Below are 22,250 nucleotides of genomic sequence, written 5' to 3' on the forward strand. Positions count from 1 at the left end.
TTTAAAAACAAATTAAATCTTTCATGACTGTTCCATTAAACAAAGTTGTATTGATTTCTATCTGGTGATCTGTGCTTTTCCAGGAACTTATGACTAATTGTTGGTTTGTTTTGTTTTATTGACAGGTGTCTTAAGTGCAGCTTATCACAGTCAGTTCTCTTTACTTAGAGAAGGGCTCTCAGGGACCTGTGAGAAGGCTCAGAAAGTAAAAACTCTGGCTGTGTAAGCCTGGCCACCTGACTTCAATTCCTGGAACCCATGTTAAGGTGGAAGGAGAGAACTAACTCCACAAAGCTGTCCTCTGACCTCCAGGCGCATACTGTGGCACACATAAACCTCCACACGCATCATTCCTTCCAGTGCACACAATAATTTTAAAAATTAAAGAAGGGCTCCTTTTCTGTCTTTAGAGCCTCTCTGGCGCTGATTTCACAATGTATACACAACCAATGTCTAGGACTTTGACAATCATGACACAAGAAAGAGAATTTCAGATATGAAAGCCTCAGACATGAAATATAAAGCCCAAGACACCAGTGGAATCCATAAAGTCTATGAAGTAGTTACCTTACATTGTACCTGAAGGCGCTATGGAATCCATAAAGTCTATGAAGTAGTTACCTTACATTGTACCTGAAGGCGCTAGGCGGGCTGCTAGGGAAGAAATGCATCAGTTGTTTTACCTGTCCCTGGACCTTGCATCCTACAATACTGATTTGCCTGGCGGGATGTACCTACTAGTGCAGTGGTAGCATAATGGTTATGAAAGCAACCAATTGCTTTCTGATTGGGGGCCTATTCCCCAGGAGGCATTTCATACTTGGTACTGTAAAACTGGCCAAAAATCCATACCTGTGTGCTAGCTAGTTTTTATGTCAATTTGACACAGGCTAGAGTCATGGGAAGAGGGAACCTCAACTGAGAAAATGCCCCCATCAAATTAGCCACTGGACAAACCTGTGGAGCATTTTCTTGATAAATGATAGGGTGTAGATGGGCCCAATCTGAAGAGGGTGATGACAGCCTGGGCAGGTGGTCCTGGATGGCAGAAGTAAGCAGGCTGAGCATTCCATGAGGAATGAGCCAATAAGCAGCAGCACTCTTCCATGGCCTCCAGGTTCCTACCCTGCTTGAATTCTTGCCCTGACTTCCCTCAGTGGTGGAATGTTACCGAGAAGTGAAAGATGAAATAAATCCTTTTTTTTTCCAAGTTGCTTTTGGTCATGATGTTTTATCCTAGCAATAGAAATCCTGAGACAAATAGTGAGAAAATAGGTCTTGGAGGAACCTACAGTTTTGTTAGTCATGCTGTTAGATTTCCTTCTAAATATAGATTTGTGTTGCTTTCAACTAGAGTCAGAAAAGTTTCTTTCTGTAGTGGATAGTGGTTAATGCAGAGACTCATAACTGCTTAACATGCTGAGTATACGTAAATGAGTGGTCAGCTGTGTAGCGCGCGCGCACACACACACACACACACACACCATCCCCACCAATGTCCAAGCCTCAGTGAACATTACAGAGGAGGGAGCAGAAAGAATGAGAACTGTTGGATGAGGAAGAGAGCTGTGAGATGGTGGTTTCCGGATATGACATGACATGACAAACACACATCAACCCAGAGAAGCTGTTGTTACCCACACCAAATCAAACCAACCACATGGTTTTCAAACAAATTCATACTAAGACTTTCTTTAGGTCTGTCTTTATATTCTAGTATATATGTAAATTTATATTAAAATCAACAGAAAGTATCTTTTGTACTGACAATGTGGCAGTCTTACAAATTTTTTAATTACATTTATTTTGTGAGTTCAAGACCAGCCTTGTCTATAAGTGCTAGTTCCAGGACAGGCTCCAAAGCCACAGAGAAACCCTGTCTCAAAAAAACCAAAAGTAAAGTTATTATTGACATAATTATTATTTTGATTTCTTTTGTTGTGAGAAGGATGTACTACTATTCTCTTGAGAACAAAACAGCTTTTTCGAGCCGGGCGATGGTGGCGCACGCCTTTAATCCCAGCACTCGGGAGGCAGAGGCAGGCGGATCTCTGTGAGTTCGAGACCAGCCTGGTCTACAGAGCTAGTTCCACGACAGGCTCCAAAGCCACAGAGAAACCCTGTCTCGAAAAACCAAAAAAAAAAAACAAACAAACAAAAAAAAAACAGCTTTTTCTAATATTAGGCAGATAATATACCTAGTTTATTGCAGATTGAGAAGGGACCTTCTCTTTTCTGCCTACTTCTTTTCAGTGCCTTTCTAGAACTGACTGAAAGTCTCCTTTACAGTTTATATTCTGTGCTGTCTGAGTGTTACAGGATGGTGGTGGATATGTTCTTTTTTAACAATCTAAGAATTCTGTACTTAGATCAGATGTGGTATACATTTGACCCAAGCACTCAGTAAACAGAGGGAAGCAGATCTTTGTGCATCTAAGGCTAGCCTCTTCTATATATCTGAGTTCAGACCAGCCAGGGATACATAGAGAGAACCTGTCTCTGGATGGATGGATGGATGGATGGATGGATGGATGGATGGATGGATGGATGGATGGAAAGATGGATCGAATTTTAAAATTCTACACTTAGAGCCATGCATAGAAGTGTACACCTCAGCACTCAGGAAGAGGTAGGAAGCTTGTGATTTTAAAACTGAGGTTTAGTTGTGAAATAACTCAGTTGAGAGAATGTTAGACTGAAGACTGAGGTTTATATGAGGACAATCTATCTCAAAAAGAAAAAAAAAACCCTAAGCAAACAGAAAAGAACTTTCACCTAGCTGGTTGTAAAACCATGAATCAAATAGAATCCATTAATTAAAGGCTGATAAATAGATTCTTTGTAATATAGTGTATGCACTGTGTGCCTGCGACAAATCAGAAGAGAATAGGAGATGACTAATTTGAATCCCTCATCACCACAGTGAAGCCTCTTAAAGGTCTGATGAGATTCCTAAAAATTTTAATGGAGACTTCAGTATGTAAAAGATAGAGGTAGACCTTTATAAAACTGACACATCGAACAACTGACACTTCTGCTGGGCTGTGGTGCCCTGGAGGATCTGCGTTCAAAGCCATACTGGTCTATAGATGAAGTTCCAGGACATCCAGGGCTACACAGAGAAACTCTTATCTCGAAAACAAAACCACAGAAAAAGAATAACTGAAACTTGGAATAGGGCAAAGCAAAGGACCCATCAGAATAGCAAACACTCATGCTCCAATTACGGTACACAAATTAAAGGCAGCAGCTCAGGCCTGATTACTTGGCCAATACCAGCCAAGGGGAGTGCTGGATACACACCCGTAGGGATCAGTGGCAGCTGAAAGAAAAATCCAACAGCAAAGGGCTCAGCATCTACATCTATAGAGCAGGGGAGGATAAAGACTATTAGATGAACTATTTAGATTTTTAAAATGATTTATTTTATTGCATTGGTGTTTTATCTGCATATATATCTGTGTGTGAGTGTCGGATCTAGAACTGATGTTATAGACAGTTGTGAGTTGCCATGTGGGTGCTGGGAATTGAACCCCAGTCCTCTAGAATAGCAACCCATGAGCTTAACTGCTGAGCCATCTCTCCAACCCCAGATCTATCTTTTCCTTCCTTCCTTCCTTCCTTCCTTCCTTCCTTCCTTCCTTCCTTCCTTCCTTCCTTCCTTCCTTCCTTTTCTTTCTAACAGGCTCTTACCGTATAGCACTGACTGGCCTGCACTTGTAGAGATCCACCTGTCTCTAACTACTGAGTGCTAGGACTAAAACCTTTTGCCCCACAGCAAGCTCTGTTTAAAATTTTTAATTTTCTTAAAAACAAAGTACAAATAAAGAAATAAAGCTTTTACTGGGCGCACGCCTTTAATCCCAGCACTCGGGAGGCAGAGGCAGGCGGATCTCTGTGAGTTCGAGACCAGCCTGGTCTACAAGAGCTAGTTCCAGGACGGGCTCCAAAACCAGAAAAAAAAAGAAATAAAGCTTTTATAACTTTTTTTTACTTATTATTTGTGTGTATGTGGCAGAGAACAATTTACAAGTCAGTTTTCTCTTTTCCATCATTCGGGTTCCAGGGATCAAGTCCAGACTTGGCAGTAAGCAACCTGACTCACTGAACCATTCCACCAGCCCACTTAACAGCATTTTTTTAATGAATAAAAGTAGAATCAAAATAATGTGAATTAGGAGTGAAGTAAAATGGAAAGATCTGCATTGAAATAGAGATGAGACAAATAACTAGAATATAGCATTGCAATTGTGTAGGTTTTTGTTCCTCCAATTCCCTAAACAATGAGAATGGGATGGGAATGCAAGCAGAGGGAGGTTACAGAGTTCCTGCAGAGAAAAGTCCTCTGCCTGCAGATTTAATCTGTGCCAGGGCTTTTTTGCTCCCCACCCCACCCCAGATTTGGCACTTGAAGACAGAGCACCCAGATATTCATCATTTGTTGTTGGCTGGTTTTAAATATGGAGGTTGACCCTAGAGCTTCGCACAGCATTCTACTACTAAATTATGTTCCATAGTTCTTTTTTTTTTTTTATGTTTTGAGACTTGGTCTCACTGGGTTGCCCATGCTGGCCTGGGTCTCATGACTGTCCTGCCCCAGCCCCACTGATGTGCTGGGATTGCAGAGGCCTGCACTACTAAGCTGATAAGTCAGCTTCTTTACCAGAAAGAATAAAAAATTAGAATGACCTCAAATCACCTCAAACAGTGTAGAAAAGGTTCACTAGAGAAATTTTAACATACCAATTTCATGATATAAAAGAATATATATATATATATATATATATATATATATACACTTCCCTGTTGTCTTAAGATTTCTATTGCTGTGATAAGTATCATGATTTAAAGCAATGTGGGAAGGAAAGGGTTTATTTCTTACAGCTTGTAGTCCATCATCCAGGGAAGTCAGGATAGGAATACAAGGAAGGAACCTGAGAGGCAGGACCTGAAGCAGAGACCATGGAGGGGTGCTACTTACTGGCTTGCTTCTCATGGCTTGCTTGGCCTGCTTTCTTGTTGTTGTTGTTTTTTTGGTTTTTTTTTAGACAGGTTTTGGAACCTGTCCTGGAACTAGCTCTTGTAGACCAGGCTGGTCTCGAACTCACAGAGATCCTCCTGCCTCTGCCTCCCGAGTGCTGGGATTAAAGGCGTGCGCCACCACCGCCCGGCTTGGCCTGCTTTCTTATACAACCCAGTACTACCTGCCCAGGGCGGCACTGCCAACAATGGGCTGGTCCCTCCCATATCAATTATTACTCAAGAAAATGCCCTCACAGACTTGCCTACAGGCCAATATTATGGAGGCATTTTTTTTTCAATTAAGAGTCTCTCTTTCCAGATATGTCTAGGTTCATGTCAAGTTGACAAAACCAACCAGCACATGTGTTCCTTATTATCTCACCAGAGCAGTCCGTGCTATCAGTTCTTTCAGTTTCTCAATATCCTCCCGGCTTTGTGGTCCAAGCCAGTTCCAGCTGTGCATATCATGAGCCATACAGGCCTGAAATTTCAGTGCTTGGGTAGCTAAAGCAGCAAGATCTAAAGTTCAAGAACAGCCCAGGCAAGACCCTGCCTCAAAAATAAAACACAAAGTAAATTCCTATATTCTCTAGTGAAATATGCTAAGCCTATTGGCAGTCCATGTGTTTTGTTGGCCTCTGTTGTAATAGAGTTGGCTGTAGACCGAGTAGTAGTCAAGGCAGATCCAGAGCTGTTTCTGGAAGACTCGGGTCATTGGAGTGGGGCCAGATGCCGGGCTATCCAGTGAAGCTGCCTTGTGGCTCATCACCAGGTGTCAGCAAGAATGAATGATGTCTTCTGCAATTGGTTCCTACACTAGCAACATAAAACAGGTCTTTAGGCTGGCTTTCTTTTCTTTTAACTGATTACTAAGACCACCTTTGGTTAAGCTAGAACACAAAAGATTGCATCCTCTCCAGCACCAAGCATGTGCTCACACTGCAGAGGCTGGAGCAACTGCCGGCTTACTTGTCAGGAAGATGAACTACAGATCAGCAAGTTTAAAAGTAGTTTTACTTGTTAGCATGTTTTTGTAATTATTTTTAGTAGCATATAAGTAAAAAGCACACATTAAATTCTGTGTTCAATTGCTTTTATATGTGTTTTAAAACTAGCTTCTCTTGAAGCACTCACGGCTTAAAGATGAGTAAAGTTCAAGTGCTTTAACACTTATGAAATAGCAGCAGTAGCTGCATCTGTCTTTAACCTTATAGGGTAGGTTAAAAAAATAGCTTCCTTCTATGTCAAAAGAACCAGTTTAGAAAATATTAAATGTAATTTTGTGTGTGTGTGTATACCTACACATAAACTTGGAAAAGTATAAATTTGTTTGAATAAACTATAAATCTATTTATCTGGACGTGGTGGCAAACACCTTTAATCCCAGCACTTCAGGGGCAGGGCAGAGGTAAGTGGATTTCCATGATACAAGGCCACTCTGATCCACCTGACAAGTTCAAGGCCAGCCATGGCTGCATTATAAGACCCAATCTCAAAACAACTAAAACCAAATCTATCTTAAGGAATAGAATAAGTCTAGGATAAATGAAAAGAATAACATGTGTTTTGTATCAAGGTGTATCTTAACCCAATTTGTGCTGCTATCACAGAATCCCACAGACTGGAGAATTTAAAATATTAAAATTGAAAGAGGGGCTGATAATGGCTTCATCCAGTAAAATGCTTGCCACACAAGCATGTGGACCTTAGTTTGGGTCCTCAGCACCTACATAGAAGGCTGAGTGTATTAGTGCATGCCTACAATTTAGCACTGAGGAGGTGAAGAAAGCAGGGACTTTTTTGGCTAATTATGTGTAGTGGTCTAAATGAAAGTGGCTCCCATAGACTCATGTTTGGTCCCCAACTATTGGAAGGATTAGGAAGTGTGACCTTATTGAAGGACCTATGCATTAGGGTTAGTTGGTTGGATTTTTTTTTTTTTTTAAAACAGGGTCTCTATGTAGCCTTGGCTGTATTGGAATTCAAAAGCCAACAACATTACCAGTTAGTTCTCTCTGCCTTATGCTTGTTTGTTAGATGTAAGCTCTCAATGACTTCTCTAGTGCCATTCCTGCCTACCTGCTGCCATGTTCCTTGCCATGATGGTCATAGACTCTAATCCTCTGGAACTGTGAGCCTCCAGAGTAAATGTGTTTTTGTTTTTGTTTTTCGAGACAGGGTTTCTCTGTGGTTTTGGAGCCTGTCCTGGAACTAGCTCTTGTAGACCAGGCTGGTCTCGAACTCACAGAGATCCGCCTGCCTCTGCCTCCCAAGTGCTGGGATTAAAGGCGTGCGCCACCACCGCCCGGCCAGAGTAAATGTTTTATAAGTTGCCGTGGTCATAGTGTCTTGTCACAGCAATAGAAGAAAAAAAAAAAAACCTAAGACACCATTTAGCCAAATTGGTGAGCTCAGATTCAGTGAGAGACCTTGCTTCAAAAATAAGGTGAAGAGGGCTAGTAAGATGGCTCAGCAGGCAAAGGTGTGCAAGCTTGGTGGCCCTGAGTTCTGTCCCTGACCCAGATGGTGGGTGCAGAGAACTGACTCCAGATTGCTCTAACTTCACATGCACAGCACTACTCGCTCTCTCCCGCTTACACCTCATGCACACACGCAACAAGGAAATCTTAAAAATGAAGATTGAGTGCTCACTTCAGCAGCATATGTACTAAAATTGGAGCAATACAGAGAAGATTAGCATGGCTTCTGTGTAAGAATGAGCTGGAAATTTGTGGATCATTCCATATTTTTTAAGAATAAATAAAAATAAGATGGATTGATAGAGAGACACCAGACATCATTGATCTCTGGCCTCTGCACACATATCCATGCACACACACCTATATTCCTGGAGCTTGTGCCACCCTATCTAGCTGAACATTGAGCTCCAGTGAGGGAGCCTGTTTCATAAAATAAGGTGGAGAATATTTAAGGAACACACAGACACTTACAAACGTGCACATATATACCACACACACAAAATTAACAAATTTATCTCATAAAGGCCTTCCTGCTGCCTTGTAATATGGTGAAGATACAAAGAAAAACCAGTCAGTGTGGCCAAACCCATGATATCTATTCATGAGGAATAGCCCTGTGGTTGTGTACCTCTCGGAGGTCTTGCTTATAATACTATCACAACAGAAAATAACTGTAACATGAATTTGGAAGGAGACAAGCATTCAGACTTTAACAAAACCTGTTCTTATGTAAACTATACATTTTGATACTCTTTTCAGTCCCCTTCCCAAGAGAACATTTTAAAACCTGAGGACTTGATCAATGGCTCAGAGGTTAAGAGCATTTAACTAGTCTTTCAGAGGACCTGGGCTCAGTTCCCAGTACCCACTTCAGGTGGATATTTAGTTCCAGCTCCAGGGAATCCAATGTCTCTAGTCTCTTCAGGCACCTGCACTGATGTACACATGCAGACACACCTATACATAATAAGAAAATTAACCTTTAAAATAAGCTTACCTGGAAAAAAAGCTGTAGGGATAATTTTGAAGTATTAAAAAAAATACTGTTCCACTCTGTGTACATTACTGATGTGAACATTTCTTTAATAGGATATGGGAAAGCCAAAGATAGAAAAAAATAAAGGTGACAGATTATTAATGGCAGAGGCAGCCAGACAAGGACCTGAAGTAGGCATGCTTATCACACAGAAAATAAAATCACAGTGCTCTCCACTGCTTACCTTCCTTTTTCTCTTTTCTTCCCTTTCTTTTATTTGAATAAAGGCAGAAATATTTATCTCCTTAGGGAAAATAGCAATACAAACACAGTAAGTGACAGGAAGTGGTGAAAATTTGACTAATGGGAACTATTGGCATATGCTCAGAGGCTCAGGCCTTCTATAGACTGTAAAAATGCCATCCACCCAATTATGCAACAGTACAACAGCCTACAGAATGGCTTTGCAACCCCAAGCAATTTTCTGCTGCTGTGTAAGAATGGAACTTAGTCGTAGAGTGCTTGCCTAGCATGCTTAAGGATCTCATATATTAAAGTCAGGTCTTCTTGAGCTAGTTTGGCTATTTGTATACCAATAAGTCCATTAATCTAAATTAGGAAATTAATACTCAAATTCTCATTAATTTTTAAAGATTTCAGCATAAAAAAATCTTATCTTTTTTATTTGGTTAGTTGACTCAACCTTTATTTTTTTTTTTCTTAGTTTATTTATTTTGGGGTTTCCCTTTATTTCTTCTGACTTACATGATTTGTTCTTCTAAAGTTGGGTTATCCAGTTCATTTTCAGTATTTTTCTGTTCTTTTAAAATTGATAATATAAAGGTTATGTTCCAATTTCTGGCTATTGAAATGAACATGTTGAGCAAGTGTCTTTGGTAGGATTTGGTATATATATACCTGAGAGTGGTATAGCTGATTCTGGAGGTAGGTCAATTCTTATCTTCTTGAAGAACCACCACACTGAATTCTGTAGGGGCTGTACAAGTTTGCAGTTCCACCAGCAGTGAATGAGTGTTTCCCTTACTCCACATCCTTGCCAGCATGAGCCGTCACTTGTGTCATTGATCTTAGCCAATCTGATAGGTGTAAGATGAATTTTCAAAGTAGTTTTGATTTGAATTTCCCTAAGGATGTTGAACATTTCTTTTAAGTGTTTTTCAGCTATTTGAGTTTCCTCTTTTAAGAATGTTCTATTTAGATCTGATCTGGACCCCATTTTTTAATTGAGTTGTTTGTTTTCTTGATATCCAGTTTTGATCAAGTTCTTTATATATTCTGGTATTAGCCCTCCATCATATATTTAATTGCTAAAATCTTTTCCCATTCTGTAGACTGCCATCTTGTTCAAATGGTAGTGTTCTTTGCCATGCAGAAGCTTTTCAGTTTCATTTATTGTTGATTTTCACACCTGTGCTTCAGAAAGTCTTTACTGTGTCAATATGTTCAAGGCTATTCCTCATTTTCTCTTCTGACAGGTTCAGTGTATCTGGTTTTATGTTGAGGTCTTTGATTCATTTGCAGTTAAGTTTTATCCAGGGTGAGAAGTATGGGTCTATTTGGATTCTTCTACATCCAGCACCATTTGTTGAAGTTGCTGCCTTTTTCCTGTATGTTTTTCTAGCTTCTTTACCAAAAAGCAGGTGTCCATAGGTGTGAGGATTTATGTCTGGGTCTTTAATTCCATTGATCAGTGTGTTTGTTTTTGTGCCAGTACCATGCAGTTTTTATTACTGTATCTCTGTAGTACAGTTTGAGGTAAGGGATGGTGATACTTCCAGCAGTTATTTTATTATTCAGGATTGTTTTAGTTATTCTTGTTTTGTGTGTGTGTCAATATAAAACTGAAAATTGTCCTTTCGAGACTATTAATGGAATTTTGATGGAAATTGCATTGAATTTGTAGGTTGCTTTTCATAGGATGGTCATTTTTACTGTGTTCTATCAATCCATCTTCTTCAGTTTCTTCAGTGTCTTAGTTTTTATCATACAAGTCTTTCACTTTCTTGGTTAGAGTTACCCCAAGGTATGTTATCTTATGTGAGGCTATTGTGCAGGGTTTTGTTTCCCTGAGTTCTTTCTCAGTCTGTCACTTATATATTTTTGTGCCTTCATTTTGTATCCAGCTACTTTTCTGGAAGTGTTTATAGCTGTAGGAGTTTCCAGTGGAATTTTTAGGTTTACTTACATATACTATCATCATCTGCAAATAAAGATACTTTGACTTCTTTATGGTTTGTATACCCTTGATTTCCTTCATTTGCCTTAATTGTTGTAACACTTAAACACTATGTTGAAGATATACAGAGAGATGGATAGCCTTGTCTTGTTCCTGATTTTAGTGGAATTGCTTTGAGTATCTCTTTATTTTAAGTGATATTGGCTATGAGCTTGCTTAAACTGCCTTTATTATTTTGAGGAATATACATCCCTTGTATTCTCAATCGTTCCAGGACTTTATTGTGAGTGGGTGTTGGATTTGTCAAATGCCTTTTCTGCCCCTAGTGAAATGATTATGTGGTTTTTATCTTTTCAGTTTGCTTATATGGTAGACTACATTTATGGACTTTACGTATGTTGAACCATCCCTGCATCTCTGGGATGAAGCCACTTGATCAAGGTGGATGATCTTTTTGCTGTGTTCTTGGATTCAGTTTGCAAGTATTTTATTGAGAATTTTTGCATCTGTGTTCAAAAGGGAAATTGATCTTTAATTTTTTTAAATCTTTATGTGGGTTGGGTATCAGTGTAATTGTGGCCTCATAAAATGAATTGGGCAAAGTTTCTTCTGTTTCTATTTTGTGAAATAATTTGAGAAGTATTGGTATTAATTCTTTGGAAGTCTGATAGAATTCAGAACTAAAACCATCTTGCCCTTTTGTTTGTTTGTTTTGTAGACTTTTAATTACTACTTCTAAATAGAAGTGATAAATAAGCCGGGCGGTGGTGGCGCACGCCTTTAATCCCAGCACTCGGGAGGCAAGAGGCAGGCGGATCTCTGTGAGTTCGAGGCCAGCCTGGTCTACAAGAGCTAGTTCCAGGACAGGAACCAAAAAAAAAACCTACGGAGAAACCCTGTCTCGAAAAATCCAAAAAAAAAAAAAAAGTGATAAATAGAGATGTGTTTAAATTGTGCATCTGATCTTGATTTAACTTGGGTAGGTGGTATGTATATATCAAGAAAATTATCCATTTCTTTTAAATTTTCCAGTTCAGAGTACAGGATTCTCTGGATTTTCTTGGTGTCTGTTAATTTACTTCTCTTTACACCTTTTAGTTAATTTGCCTAAGGGTTTGTCAATTTTACTGATGATCTCAAAAAACCCTCTCTTTGCTTCATTGATTCTTTTTTTTTTTTTTTTTACCATGGATGATTCAATTTATTAATATCTGTCTGCAGATTTTTGGGCAATGCATTTAGTGTTCTGTGTATAGGAATTTATCAAATTTTCTAATGTATATTAACATAATGTGCATAAGATTTCTTTAACTTCAAATTCAGGTTGTTCATTGCTTTTATTTATGGATACACTTGATTTTTTGTGCATTGATTTTTTTTTCCTTATTTTATTCTTTTTAAATTAAAATTTCTGCCCCCTCCCTGTTTCCCATCTAGGTTTCAATCCTAATACATGAACTGGCTTTGTGGGAGCCTAGCCTGTTTGGATGCTCACCTTCCTGGACCTAGATAGAAGTGGGAGGACCTTGGACTTCCCACAGGGCAGGAAATTTGGACGCTCTTCAGTACCTAGAGGGAGGGGGAATGGAGTGGGGGGAGGGGGAGAGGAGTGGGGAGAGGGGGAGGGGGCGATGTGTGGGAGGAGGGGGAGTGAAATGCTTCATTGATTCTTAGTATTGTTTTTATCGTTGTTGTTTCTATTTTATTGATTTTGGCCCTGAGGTTGATATTTATTGCTATCTACTCCTTTTGGGTATGATGTTAGTTCAATTTTCTTGTATTTGTTGAGTCTTGACTTTGTGTCTAAGTATATGTTCAATTTTGGAGAAAGTTTCATGAACTGCTGCTAAGAAGGAAGTTTTTTGTTTTTTTTTTTTTCTGTTTCAATGGAGTGTTCTTTGAATATCTGCTGGGTTCATTTGGTTTATGACATCATTTAGCTCCATTTAGCTTTTTCTGTTTAGTTTTTGTCTGGATGACCTGTTTATTGGTGAGACTGGAGTATTGAAGTCACTCACTATCATTGTGTGTGAGTTAATATGTGATTTAAGCTATGGTTGTGTTTCTTTTATGAACATAAGTGCCCTTGTGTTTGGTGCATAGAAGTTAAAAACTGCAATGTCTTCTTGGTGGATTTTTCATTTGAGTAAGTAGCGTCCTTCCCTATCTCTTCTGATTATTTTGGTTTGAAGTCTATTTTGTCAGACATTAAGATGACTATGCCAACTTGCTTCTTAGGTCCATTTGCTTGGAATACCTTCTTTCATTCCTTTACTCTTAGGTAACATCTACCCTTGATGTGAAAGTGTGTTTCTTGTATGCAGCTGAAGGATGGATCCTGTTTTGTATCCAGTCTTTTAGTGTGTGTGTTTTTTGTTGTGGGGGATACTGAGACCATTGGTGTTGAGAGTTACCAGTGAACAGTGTAGGCAGAGTTTTCCTGTCCTGCAGTCAACTCTCAAATAAACACACTGAGGTTTATATTAATTATAAATGCTCAGCCCATAGCTCAGGCTTATTACTAACAATCTCTTACATTTTAAGTCAACCCATATTTCTTATTTATGCTCTGCCTCATGGCAGTACCTTTATTAACATTCGTCTCCTGCTCCCTCTGGGTCTGCCTGACAACTCCATACTCCACCCTCTTCCTCCCGGTTTTCTCAGTTTGACTCTCCTGCCTAACCTTATTCTGTTCAGCTATTGACCAGTCAGCTTGTTTATTAAACCAATTATAGTGACACATATTTGCACATTGTAAAGGAATATTCCACAATATTTTTCCCATTTTGTCTAAATAAAAAAGAAAAATTTTAACATTAACATAGTAAAATTATATACAACAAAAACAATTATCAAGTAAGAATTATAGTTATAATATCCAGTCTATTTGTATTTAGCAAAATTAGAGAAAATATTTTATTATCTACCTTTCATAGTAAATCTAAAGTTTTACATATAATATACCTTTTTATCATGGCTAAGGAAAACTATAACTATCTGGTCTTCAACTCTATCAAGGACCTCAGAAGGGCAAAATGTTACCTATTGTCAGGGACATCAGACTGCCTAGACAGTCACCCAGAGTTCCTCTGTATTATTTGGGCATACAACTCTGACCTACAGGCCTAGCATATCTGACAGACTTTCCTGAGAAGTGAGGAATTTTGAAGGACTTTCCTACCTTCTCTTGGCAAAGTTCAGCAGTCACCTTTCTTGCATCCATTTGGACATTAAGTGTCAGCAATTGGGGCGAGGGCCGTTTCTTTGTTTTCTTTTGCCATAAAGAAAGCAAATTCCATATAAAGTTTCTTCATTGCCCATTATTTTCTCTGAAGTAAATCGGTGATGCCAGGATTATACATGTCTCGCTTTCATGAAAAGCCTTAAGTTATTAAACATTAAGTACCATATTCTGTAGGTCTTTGAAGTGTTTGAAGACCATCTATTTATCTAAGTATATTTGTTTATGACCTTGAAAACATATCTAACATGACTATAGGTTTGACTATTTATACATTACATTTTAAATGAGTTACATAAGCACAATAACTCAAATAAGGGTAGACACATACATACAATATAACAAAATTAACTTTAAATTTGTATTAGTATACAAAAATCTATACCAGGGTAAAATATTTAAGTCAAGTAGTTGCTTTCATGGTTTAAAAGTAGATTCAATAATCTACCATTCTATCCTATCATTTCTATATTTCCCTTTTTCTTTTCAGAGGGAGATCTTTGAATCTAATATTTTTTGTTCAGCTTTTTTCCTGACCATTACCAGTAACAACTTTTAACCACCCCCCCCCCTTAAATAATAACATACAACAATAACCAGTATTTTGGGAATGTGGACATTGTTTTCTCTAAACTGCTTCCTGTTGTCTGGGGGTGCTGATAATCTTTGAGGGAACCTTGTGAAAATCGGGATAATCATTAGATCTTGATTAGAGTATTCTGTGAGGCTGGACCATCTCAGTCAGTACCCTTGAAGCTGTTTTGGATGCTGGATCACCTGGTCCATCCATTTTTATTGGTGTTTGGTCCCCTTGTTCTGAAAAATATATAAACTTTTAAAGGTAACATACATATCTGTGTATATATAAATATAAATATAGACTGCATTCTACACAAGTCAGCCAAAGATGATTTTTTAAAAGAACTTTTTTACCCCTTTTCTTTTTTCTCCTGATTCTACACATATTTTTTTAACACATTAACCCATTTAGAGGTTTTTTTTCCTGTCTGAATCTGTCTTTATTGTGTATCTGTAACCTTTTCTATTTTCGTGATCAAAACCCTAAACCCTCCATAAAGCATGCTGGTGGAGCACTTAAATCCACAGACAGCAGCTGGGAGAAGCTTTTCTATACCGCGGCCCACGTGGAGAGACTGTGGGAACCTGACACTCGGCCTAACTCATGGAGGTTGGTGACTGACTCCATTTTGTATGCAGCTGTTGGGAGACACATCTCTGCATTGTGGCTGGCTCCATTTTTGTGTATTTAGAACTTTTTTTTTTAATTTATTTATTTATTATGTATACACTGTTTTGTCTGCATGCCTGCAGGCCAGAAGAGGGCACCAGATCTCATTACAGATGGTTGTGAGCCACCATGTGGTTGCTGGGAATTGAACTCAGGACCTTTCGAAGAGCAGGCAGTGCTCCTAACCGCTGAGCCACCTCTCCAGCCCCTAGAACTTTTTAAAAGCTTTTCTAGGTCTTATGTGGATCTACACCAGATGGTAGGCACCATTTGTAGGAAGAGGTTTTTTTTGTTCCCCATTACTCTCAAATAAACACACTTGGCCAATAATTCAGGCTTACTACTATCTCTTACATTTTAAGTTAACCCATATTTCTTATTTACGCTCTGCCACATGACAGTACCTTTATTAGCATGGCACATTTGTCTCCTGCTCCCTCTGTATCCTCCTGGCAACTCCATACTCCATCCTCGTTCCTCCCAGCCTTCTCAGTTTGACTCTCCTGCCTAACCTTATTCTCTTCAGCTATTGATCAGTCAGCTCATTTATTAAACCAATCATTGTGCATATATTCACACATTGTAAAGAAATATTCCACGGCAGAGCAGTATTTGTTGACTCCTGTTATTTTGTGGTGATTGTGTGTGTGTTTCCACTTTTTTGACTTACTGGTCTACAATTATTTATTCCTTGTGTTTTCTTGGGTGTGGATAACCTCTTTAGGTTGTGGTTTTCCTTCTAGCATCTTATAGGGCTGAATTTGTAGATAGATATTGCTTAAATTTGGTTTTATCTTTAAATGCCTTGTTTTCCCTATCTATTGTGATTGAAAGTTTGGCTAGGTATAGTAGTCTGGGATGGCATCTGTGGTCTCAGCTTATAAAACATCTTTTTGCTCTACATCAGGCTTTAAAGTCTACAATGAGAAGTTAGGTGTTATTCTAATAGGTCTACCTTTATATCCCTTGCAGATTTTAATATTCTTTCTTTGTTCTGTATAGTTACTGGTTTTGATTATTGTGTGCCAAGGGAATTTCTTTTCTTTTTCTTTTTCTTTTTTTTAATTAATTAATTAATTTAATTAATTATTAAAGATTTCTGCCTCTTCCCCGCCACCACCTCCCATTCTCCCCCCTCCCCCAATCAAGTCTTCCTCCCTCCTCAGCCCAAAGAGCTAGCAGGTTTCCCTGCCCTGTGGGAGGTCCAAGGACCACCCACCTCCATCCAGGTCTATTAAGGTGAGCATCCAAACTACCTAGGCTCCCACAAGGCCATTACGTGCAATCCTTCAATGGAAGAATGGATGAAGAAAGTATGGAATATATACATATTAGAGTACTACTCAGCAGTAAAAAACAATGACTTTTTTTTTTTTTTTGGATTTTTCGAGACAGGGTTTCTCCGTAGCTTTTTGGTTCCTGTCCTGGAACTAGCTCTTGTAGACCAGGCTGGCCTCGAACTCACAGAGATCCGCCTGCCTCTGCCTCCTGAGTGCTGGGATTAAAGGCGTGCGCCACCACCGCCCGGCTGGGAATTTCTTTTCTCATCTGTTCTATTTTCTGTGCCTTTGCCCTGGGTTGTTTCTAGTCCTAATCTTCATTTTGTCTTTTCTTTCTTTTTTTTTTTAAATATTTATTATTTATTATGTATACAATAGTCTATCTGTGTATGCTGAAGGCCAGAAGAGGGCGCCAGACCTCATTACAGATGGTTGTGAGCCACCATGTGTTTGCTGGGAATTGAACTCAGGACCTTTGGAAGAGCAGGCAATGCTCTTAACCACTGAGCCATCACTCCAGCCCCTCATTTGGTCTTTTCATAGTGTCTCCAATTTCCTGGATGTTTTGTGCCAATATTTTTTTAGATGTAACATTTTCTTTGACCAAGGTATCCATTTCTTCTATCATGTTTTCAATGCTTGGGATTCTCTCTTCCATCTCTTGTATTCTGTTAGTGAGGCTTGTCGTGAAATTCCTGTTCAAGTTTCTAATTTTTCTTTTCCGGATTTTCTTCAATTTATGTTTTCTTTTTCTTTTCTTTTTCTTTCTTTCCTCCCTTCCTTCTTCCTTCCTTTTCCCTCGAAGATAGAGTTTCTTTGTGAAACAGTCCTGTTGTCTTGGAACTCATTATGTAGACCAGGTTGGCCTTGAACTCACAGAAATCTACCTGCCTCTGCTTCTGAGCATTACCAGGCCCAACTCTTTAACTTTTTGAGAAACAACCAACCTGTAACATTTGATGCTATATAATTATTCAATCTTCTTTTTCTGAGAAATATGTGTTTTATTGTTATTGTGCATGTCGTGTGCCACAGCACAGAGTCCATTTTCTCCCCTTCACATGGGCTCTACGGATGGAACTTAGGTTGTCAAGAGTGCCACATTACCAGCCCACATGAGTTATTTTTCATTATATTTCATATATTACCATTATAAGTACTGGTAAATTATGAGGTAAATACTGCTACATAAAGGGGTGACTTATTAAGTAAATAATCTGAGTAGTTTTAATATATTTTTTTCTTTTTGCACTTTGAGGCTTTTGTGTTGATTAATTACTGGCATTATTTCATGAAGTGCCTTATGAATGAATGAGAGCTGATATGCTGTATGTTTTTAATTTAATAAAATTGTTAAATATTTGGTATGATGAAGGAAGGACAAGAATATTAATACTTTAGCTTATTTTAGTTCAGGTCAAGCATTAGAAAACTTTTACCTGTGCATGAATAAATAAATAATGCTATCTTGGTTCTAAGGGAGTTTGAGAGTTTGTTTTGGGGTGTTTGGAGGTTTCGTATTTTATTTTATTTTTACAGTCTTGCTATATAGCTTTGGCTAACTTCAAACTCATAGCAGCCCTCCCGCCTCCTCCCAAGGGCTGGGATTACAGACATGTACCACCATGCTTGTCCACACCTAATTCTTTTCCATTCTTTCTTTCCCACAGTTCATCCATGAGCTCAGATTTCCCACATTACAACTTCAGGATGCCTAATATTGGATTCCAGAATCTGCCTCTCAACATATACATTGTGGTTTTTGGCACTGCTGTATTTGTCTTCATCCTTAGTTTACTCTTCTGTTGCTACTTGATTAGGTAATCCATTTTTATTATTTTCTGATATTTCAGAATATGTTAAACAGTTACTTCTACCATAAGGTCAAATTCTGTGTTTTGGGGCCCGTTTTCTAAGGCCTTAGTGGCTTAGCATTTTAACTGTGGTGTTCAGTAACCCACTGCTCTGCAATCTTCCATGCTACTGGCTCATGAGTGGTTTTACTCTGCAGTAGAAAATGTTCTTCAATAGTTCTTCCACAGTATTAGCATCCAAATACACTTATGTCATCATCTCCAAGATTTAATCTTTCTCTTTTTAAATTTTGTTTTGAGACAGAGCCTCAATCTCTGCATTCTTGACTGGTCTGGTACCCATTATGTAAACCAGGCTGGCCTTGAACTCATAGAGATCTACCTGTTTCTGCCTCTAGATTCCTGATTTAGTCTACTAGAAGTTGCTCTTGTAGAAAGCATTTTGCATCACTGTCATCTGAAGTCATCATGGGTCAGAAGATAATGTCTTAAGACAAAAGCTATGCCTTAAAAAGCCTCTTGCCGCCTTTAGTCCCAGCACTTGGCCAGTCTCTGTGAGTTCAAGGCCAGCCTGGTCTGCACAGGGAGTTCCAGGACAGGCTCCAAAGCTACAGAAAAACCCTTTCTCGAAAAACAACAACAACAAAGCCTCTTGCAGCTAGTCTTTCAAGACTTTAAACATCTCTCTGTTGAAAAGTATTTGAGTATTCATGTAATTATTTATCTTCATAACACATTAAACACTCCACACTACTAACATGAGACACAGAGACATGGGACAGAAGACAGAAGAGATTGCCTCAGGTGAGCTGTTAGAATCACTAATGATTCATGCCTGGCTGAGTTGTTATTATCTGAACACAATTACCTTTTACATTGTTAAATAGAGCCTAATTTTCTTTTTTTTTTTCTTTTTTTTTTTTTCTTTTTTTTTTTTTTTTGGTTTTTCGAGACAGGGTTTCTCTGTGGCTTTGGAGCCTGTCCTGGAACTAGCTCTTGTAGACCAGGCTGGTCTCGAACTCACAGAGATCCGCCTGCCTCTGCCTCCCAAGTGCTGAGAGCCTAATTTTCAAATCCAAAACTAACTTTAAAAATTCTGTATAAGCCAAGTTTAGTAGCAAATACTTGTAATCTTCACACTTGCGAAGTAGAGCCAACATGATCAAGAGTTTAAAGTCAACTAGGCTACATAGCAAGACCCTCTATCAAAAAACATTAAAAATATTCCATGAAGCTGTGCATGGTGGCGCATGCCTTTAAACCCAGCACTGGAGAGGCAGAGGTAGGTGGATCTCTGTGAGTTTGAGGCCAGCCTGGTTTACATATTGAGAGTTAGAAAACATGGAATTAAAGGGCAAGCAAGCGTATTTGTATGGGGTTGGGTTTTTGTTGTTTTAAGACAGGATCTTACTCTGTATCTAAGGCTAGCCTTAACTCTTGCTTCTCTTGCCTCAGCCTTCTAAGTGCAGGGTAGTTACAGGTATGAGCCACCTAGCTGTAGTTTCTGATAATCTGACATGTGATTTTACATTTATCGTGGCAAGTCTTTCCTGGCTGGACATGATTCTCATGCCTGTAATTATGGCACTTTGCAGGCTAAGGCCAACTTCAGCTCCACAGTGAGTTCCAGGCTCACCTGGGATAAAGTAATACTTTGCCTCAAAAAAAAATTTTTTTTAAAGAAGAACCAGGTGGTTCACACATACTCAGGATGATGAAGCAAGTCAGTCCTGAGTTCAAAGTTATCCTGACCTTCACAGCAAGACCGTCTCAAAGAAGAGGGTAGTGGGTATGGTAAAACTTGGAGCAGCAAGGGTTTGAAACAACTTCTGCATAGCTTAGGATTCTAATCATGGATAGATATATGCAGAGAGAAATTATAACTCAAGTGCCTCCTCCCCACTTTCAGTACTAGGCTAGACAAGCATTCTGTCAGTAAGCTATAGTCTGGCCCCAATATACCTGAGCAACAGATAAGTGATAATATTGAATTTTAGCCCATAGAGCATAGATGAAAATAAATTGTGTAAATTAAGGGGTTTTGCTTTTGTTTTCAGACAGGGTCTTACTTTGCAGCCTTGACTAGCCTGGAGTTTGCTGTATAGATCAGACTGGCTTCAAGTTCAGAAATCTGCCTACCTTTGCCTCCCAAGTGCTGGTATTAAAATTGGGTGCTGCCATAATTGTCTGCCTTCACTTTTACATGTGAATTCCAATTAAATATACAAAGAATTAGGACCACTGGGCAAGGAAGGTGGATGCTAATACTGGAAAGAAGCTTTGTGAAAAATAAGATACAGACATGATTTTAACTTATGTCCCTAAGATTGTGTCACAAAGGGTACGGTAGTGATTTTTATGGCTGACAATACCTGAACCGACCAATTTTAGTTAAGTGTCAAAGGTTTGAACAGCTAATAAGATGGCGTGATAGCAGGGGCTATGGAGACTTTAGGTGTAAAATGTGATCCCAAGTATTTCTAAGGAAAGGGCATGAGTGAAAAACCTTGTGGAATTCCAGTAGGGCCTGTTGTTAATAGTTGGCCAATGTCCTGTTAGTATTATGCCATGTAATTTTCTAGTTATGTAACTATACTATGGTTCTATAACTTTAAGCGTTGGGAAATAAGAAGAAAAGTATATGTGAGCTGAGCATAGTGGTGCAGGATCCTAAGGCAGGAAGTTTTAAGTTCAAAGCCCGTCTGGACTACATAGTAATACTCTGTCTCAAATCAAAAATATATATGGACTCTTCACCTTTTGTGTGTTTTAGAATAAAAAGGTTTTTTATGTGCATGTACCTACATGAATTTATGTGCACCACATGTGTGCAGATGCCTGTGGAGACCAAATAGTGTTGGAACTGAAATTATAATCAGTGTGAGCCATCTGATGTCTGTCTCTTCAGGCATGTCCATTGGAGGCCTCTCCTTAGCTTCTGGTGACAACCAAGCCATCCTTATTTCCTTGGCTTGTGGATGCTGTTTAGCCTCTGCTCTGTAATCACTTGATCACTTGGCCTCTTTCCTGCCTCTGCCCATTGACTAAGGATACCAGTCACACCAGATTCAGGATTTGGAGTTTTTGAGGGATGCCACTGGAACCAGTATGCAAGGACAAGAAAATGGGAACACTGGGGCAAGGTGCAAAGTCTCTGAGAAAATCCATATGTTGCATATACAGTTATATGCAGATACCAGACATGTAACTACTGCATTCATGGGGAAAGAAGGATCTTGATAAATGTTAGAAAGTCAGTAAATCCAGTATAGGGATAAAAAAGAATCTAGAACCCTACCTCACAACACATAAACTAGGTTCAGGTGGATCTCAGCCCTAAATGGAGTAGGTAAAATAGTACCTTTTTTTTTTTTTTTAATTTAGAATGTGGGATATTGTCTTGAACCTGTCTTATGTAGCCAAGACTGACCTTGAACTTTTGAGCCTTCTACCACTGTCTCTACCACTTTGCTGGGTTGTCTTCAGACATTGACTTCAGGAGAATTAACTTCTTAATCTTTGGCAGACATTTCTGTAACTAGACACACACAAAAAATCTCAGGGACTATAGCTGGAAGAAACTAAACACAAAGGAGGGTACACCAAACAATGCATGCATGAATCTAAAAACAGACATAGCTAATCTACATTGATCCGTGATAAAAAGCCCACGTCGGGCAAGGTTTAAGGGTGGACACTAATTGGGAGGGACAATTTCAGAAGCTTTGGGAATCTCGGGAATAACCTATATCTTGATGTGGATGATAATTATTCCAGCAGATGCAATTTTTTAAATTTCTGAATTGTGTACTTAGTTTTTGCACTTGATTGTCTTAAATTTTTTAATTAAGAATTAGACAAATTAAGCCGGGCAGTGGTGGTGCACGCCTTTAATCCCAGCACTCGGGAGGCAGAGCCAGGCGAATCTCTGTGAGTTCAAGGCCAGCCTGGTGTACAAGAGCTAGTTCCAGGATAGGAACCAAAAGCT

General features: G+C 39.0%; 1 protein-coding gene and 1 non-coding gene across 2 annotated transcripts in view; both read left to right on the plus strand.

Moving 5' to 3' along the window:
- Rnf24 (ring finger protein 24) overlaps positions 1-22,250 on the plus strand; it is a 46,646-nt gene that overhangs the window by 18,666 nt on the left and 5,730 nt on the right. The window contains exon 2 of the mRNA XM_057780962.1: positions 18,119-18,268. Within this exon, the coding sequence (XP_057636945.1) occupies positions 18,126-18,268 (143 nt within the window). The 5' untranslated portion in view covers positions 18,119-18,125. The remainder of the gene's footprint in view (positions 1-18,118; positions 18,269-22,250) is intronic.
- Positions 7,667-7,773, plus strand: LOC130882142 (U6 spliceosomal RNA). Its single transcript, XR_009057779.1, has one exon. It is a non-coding gene; the product is annotated as a U6 spliceosomal RNA (small nuclear RNA).

The sequence above is a fragment of the Chionomys nivalis genome, chromosome 9, assembly GCF_950005125.1.
Source record: "Chionomys nivalis chromosome 9, mChiNiv1.1, whole genome shotgun sequence".
NCBI classification, from domain to species: Eukaryota; Metazoa; Chordata; class Mammalia; order Rodentia; family Cricetidae; genus Chionomys; species Chionomys nivalis.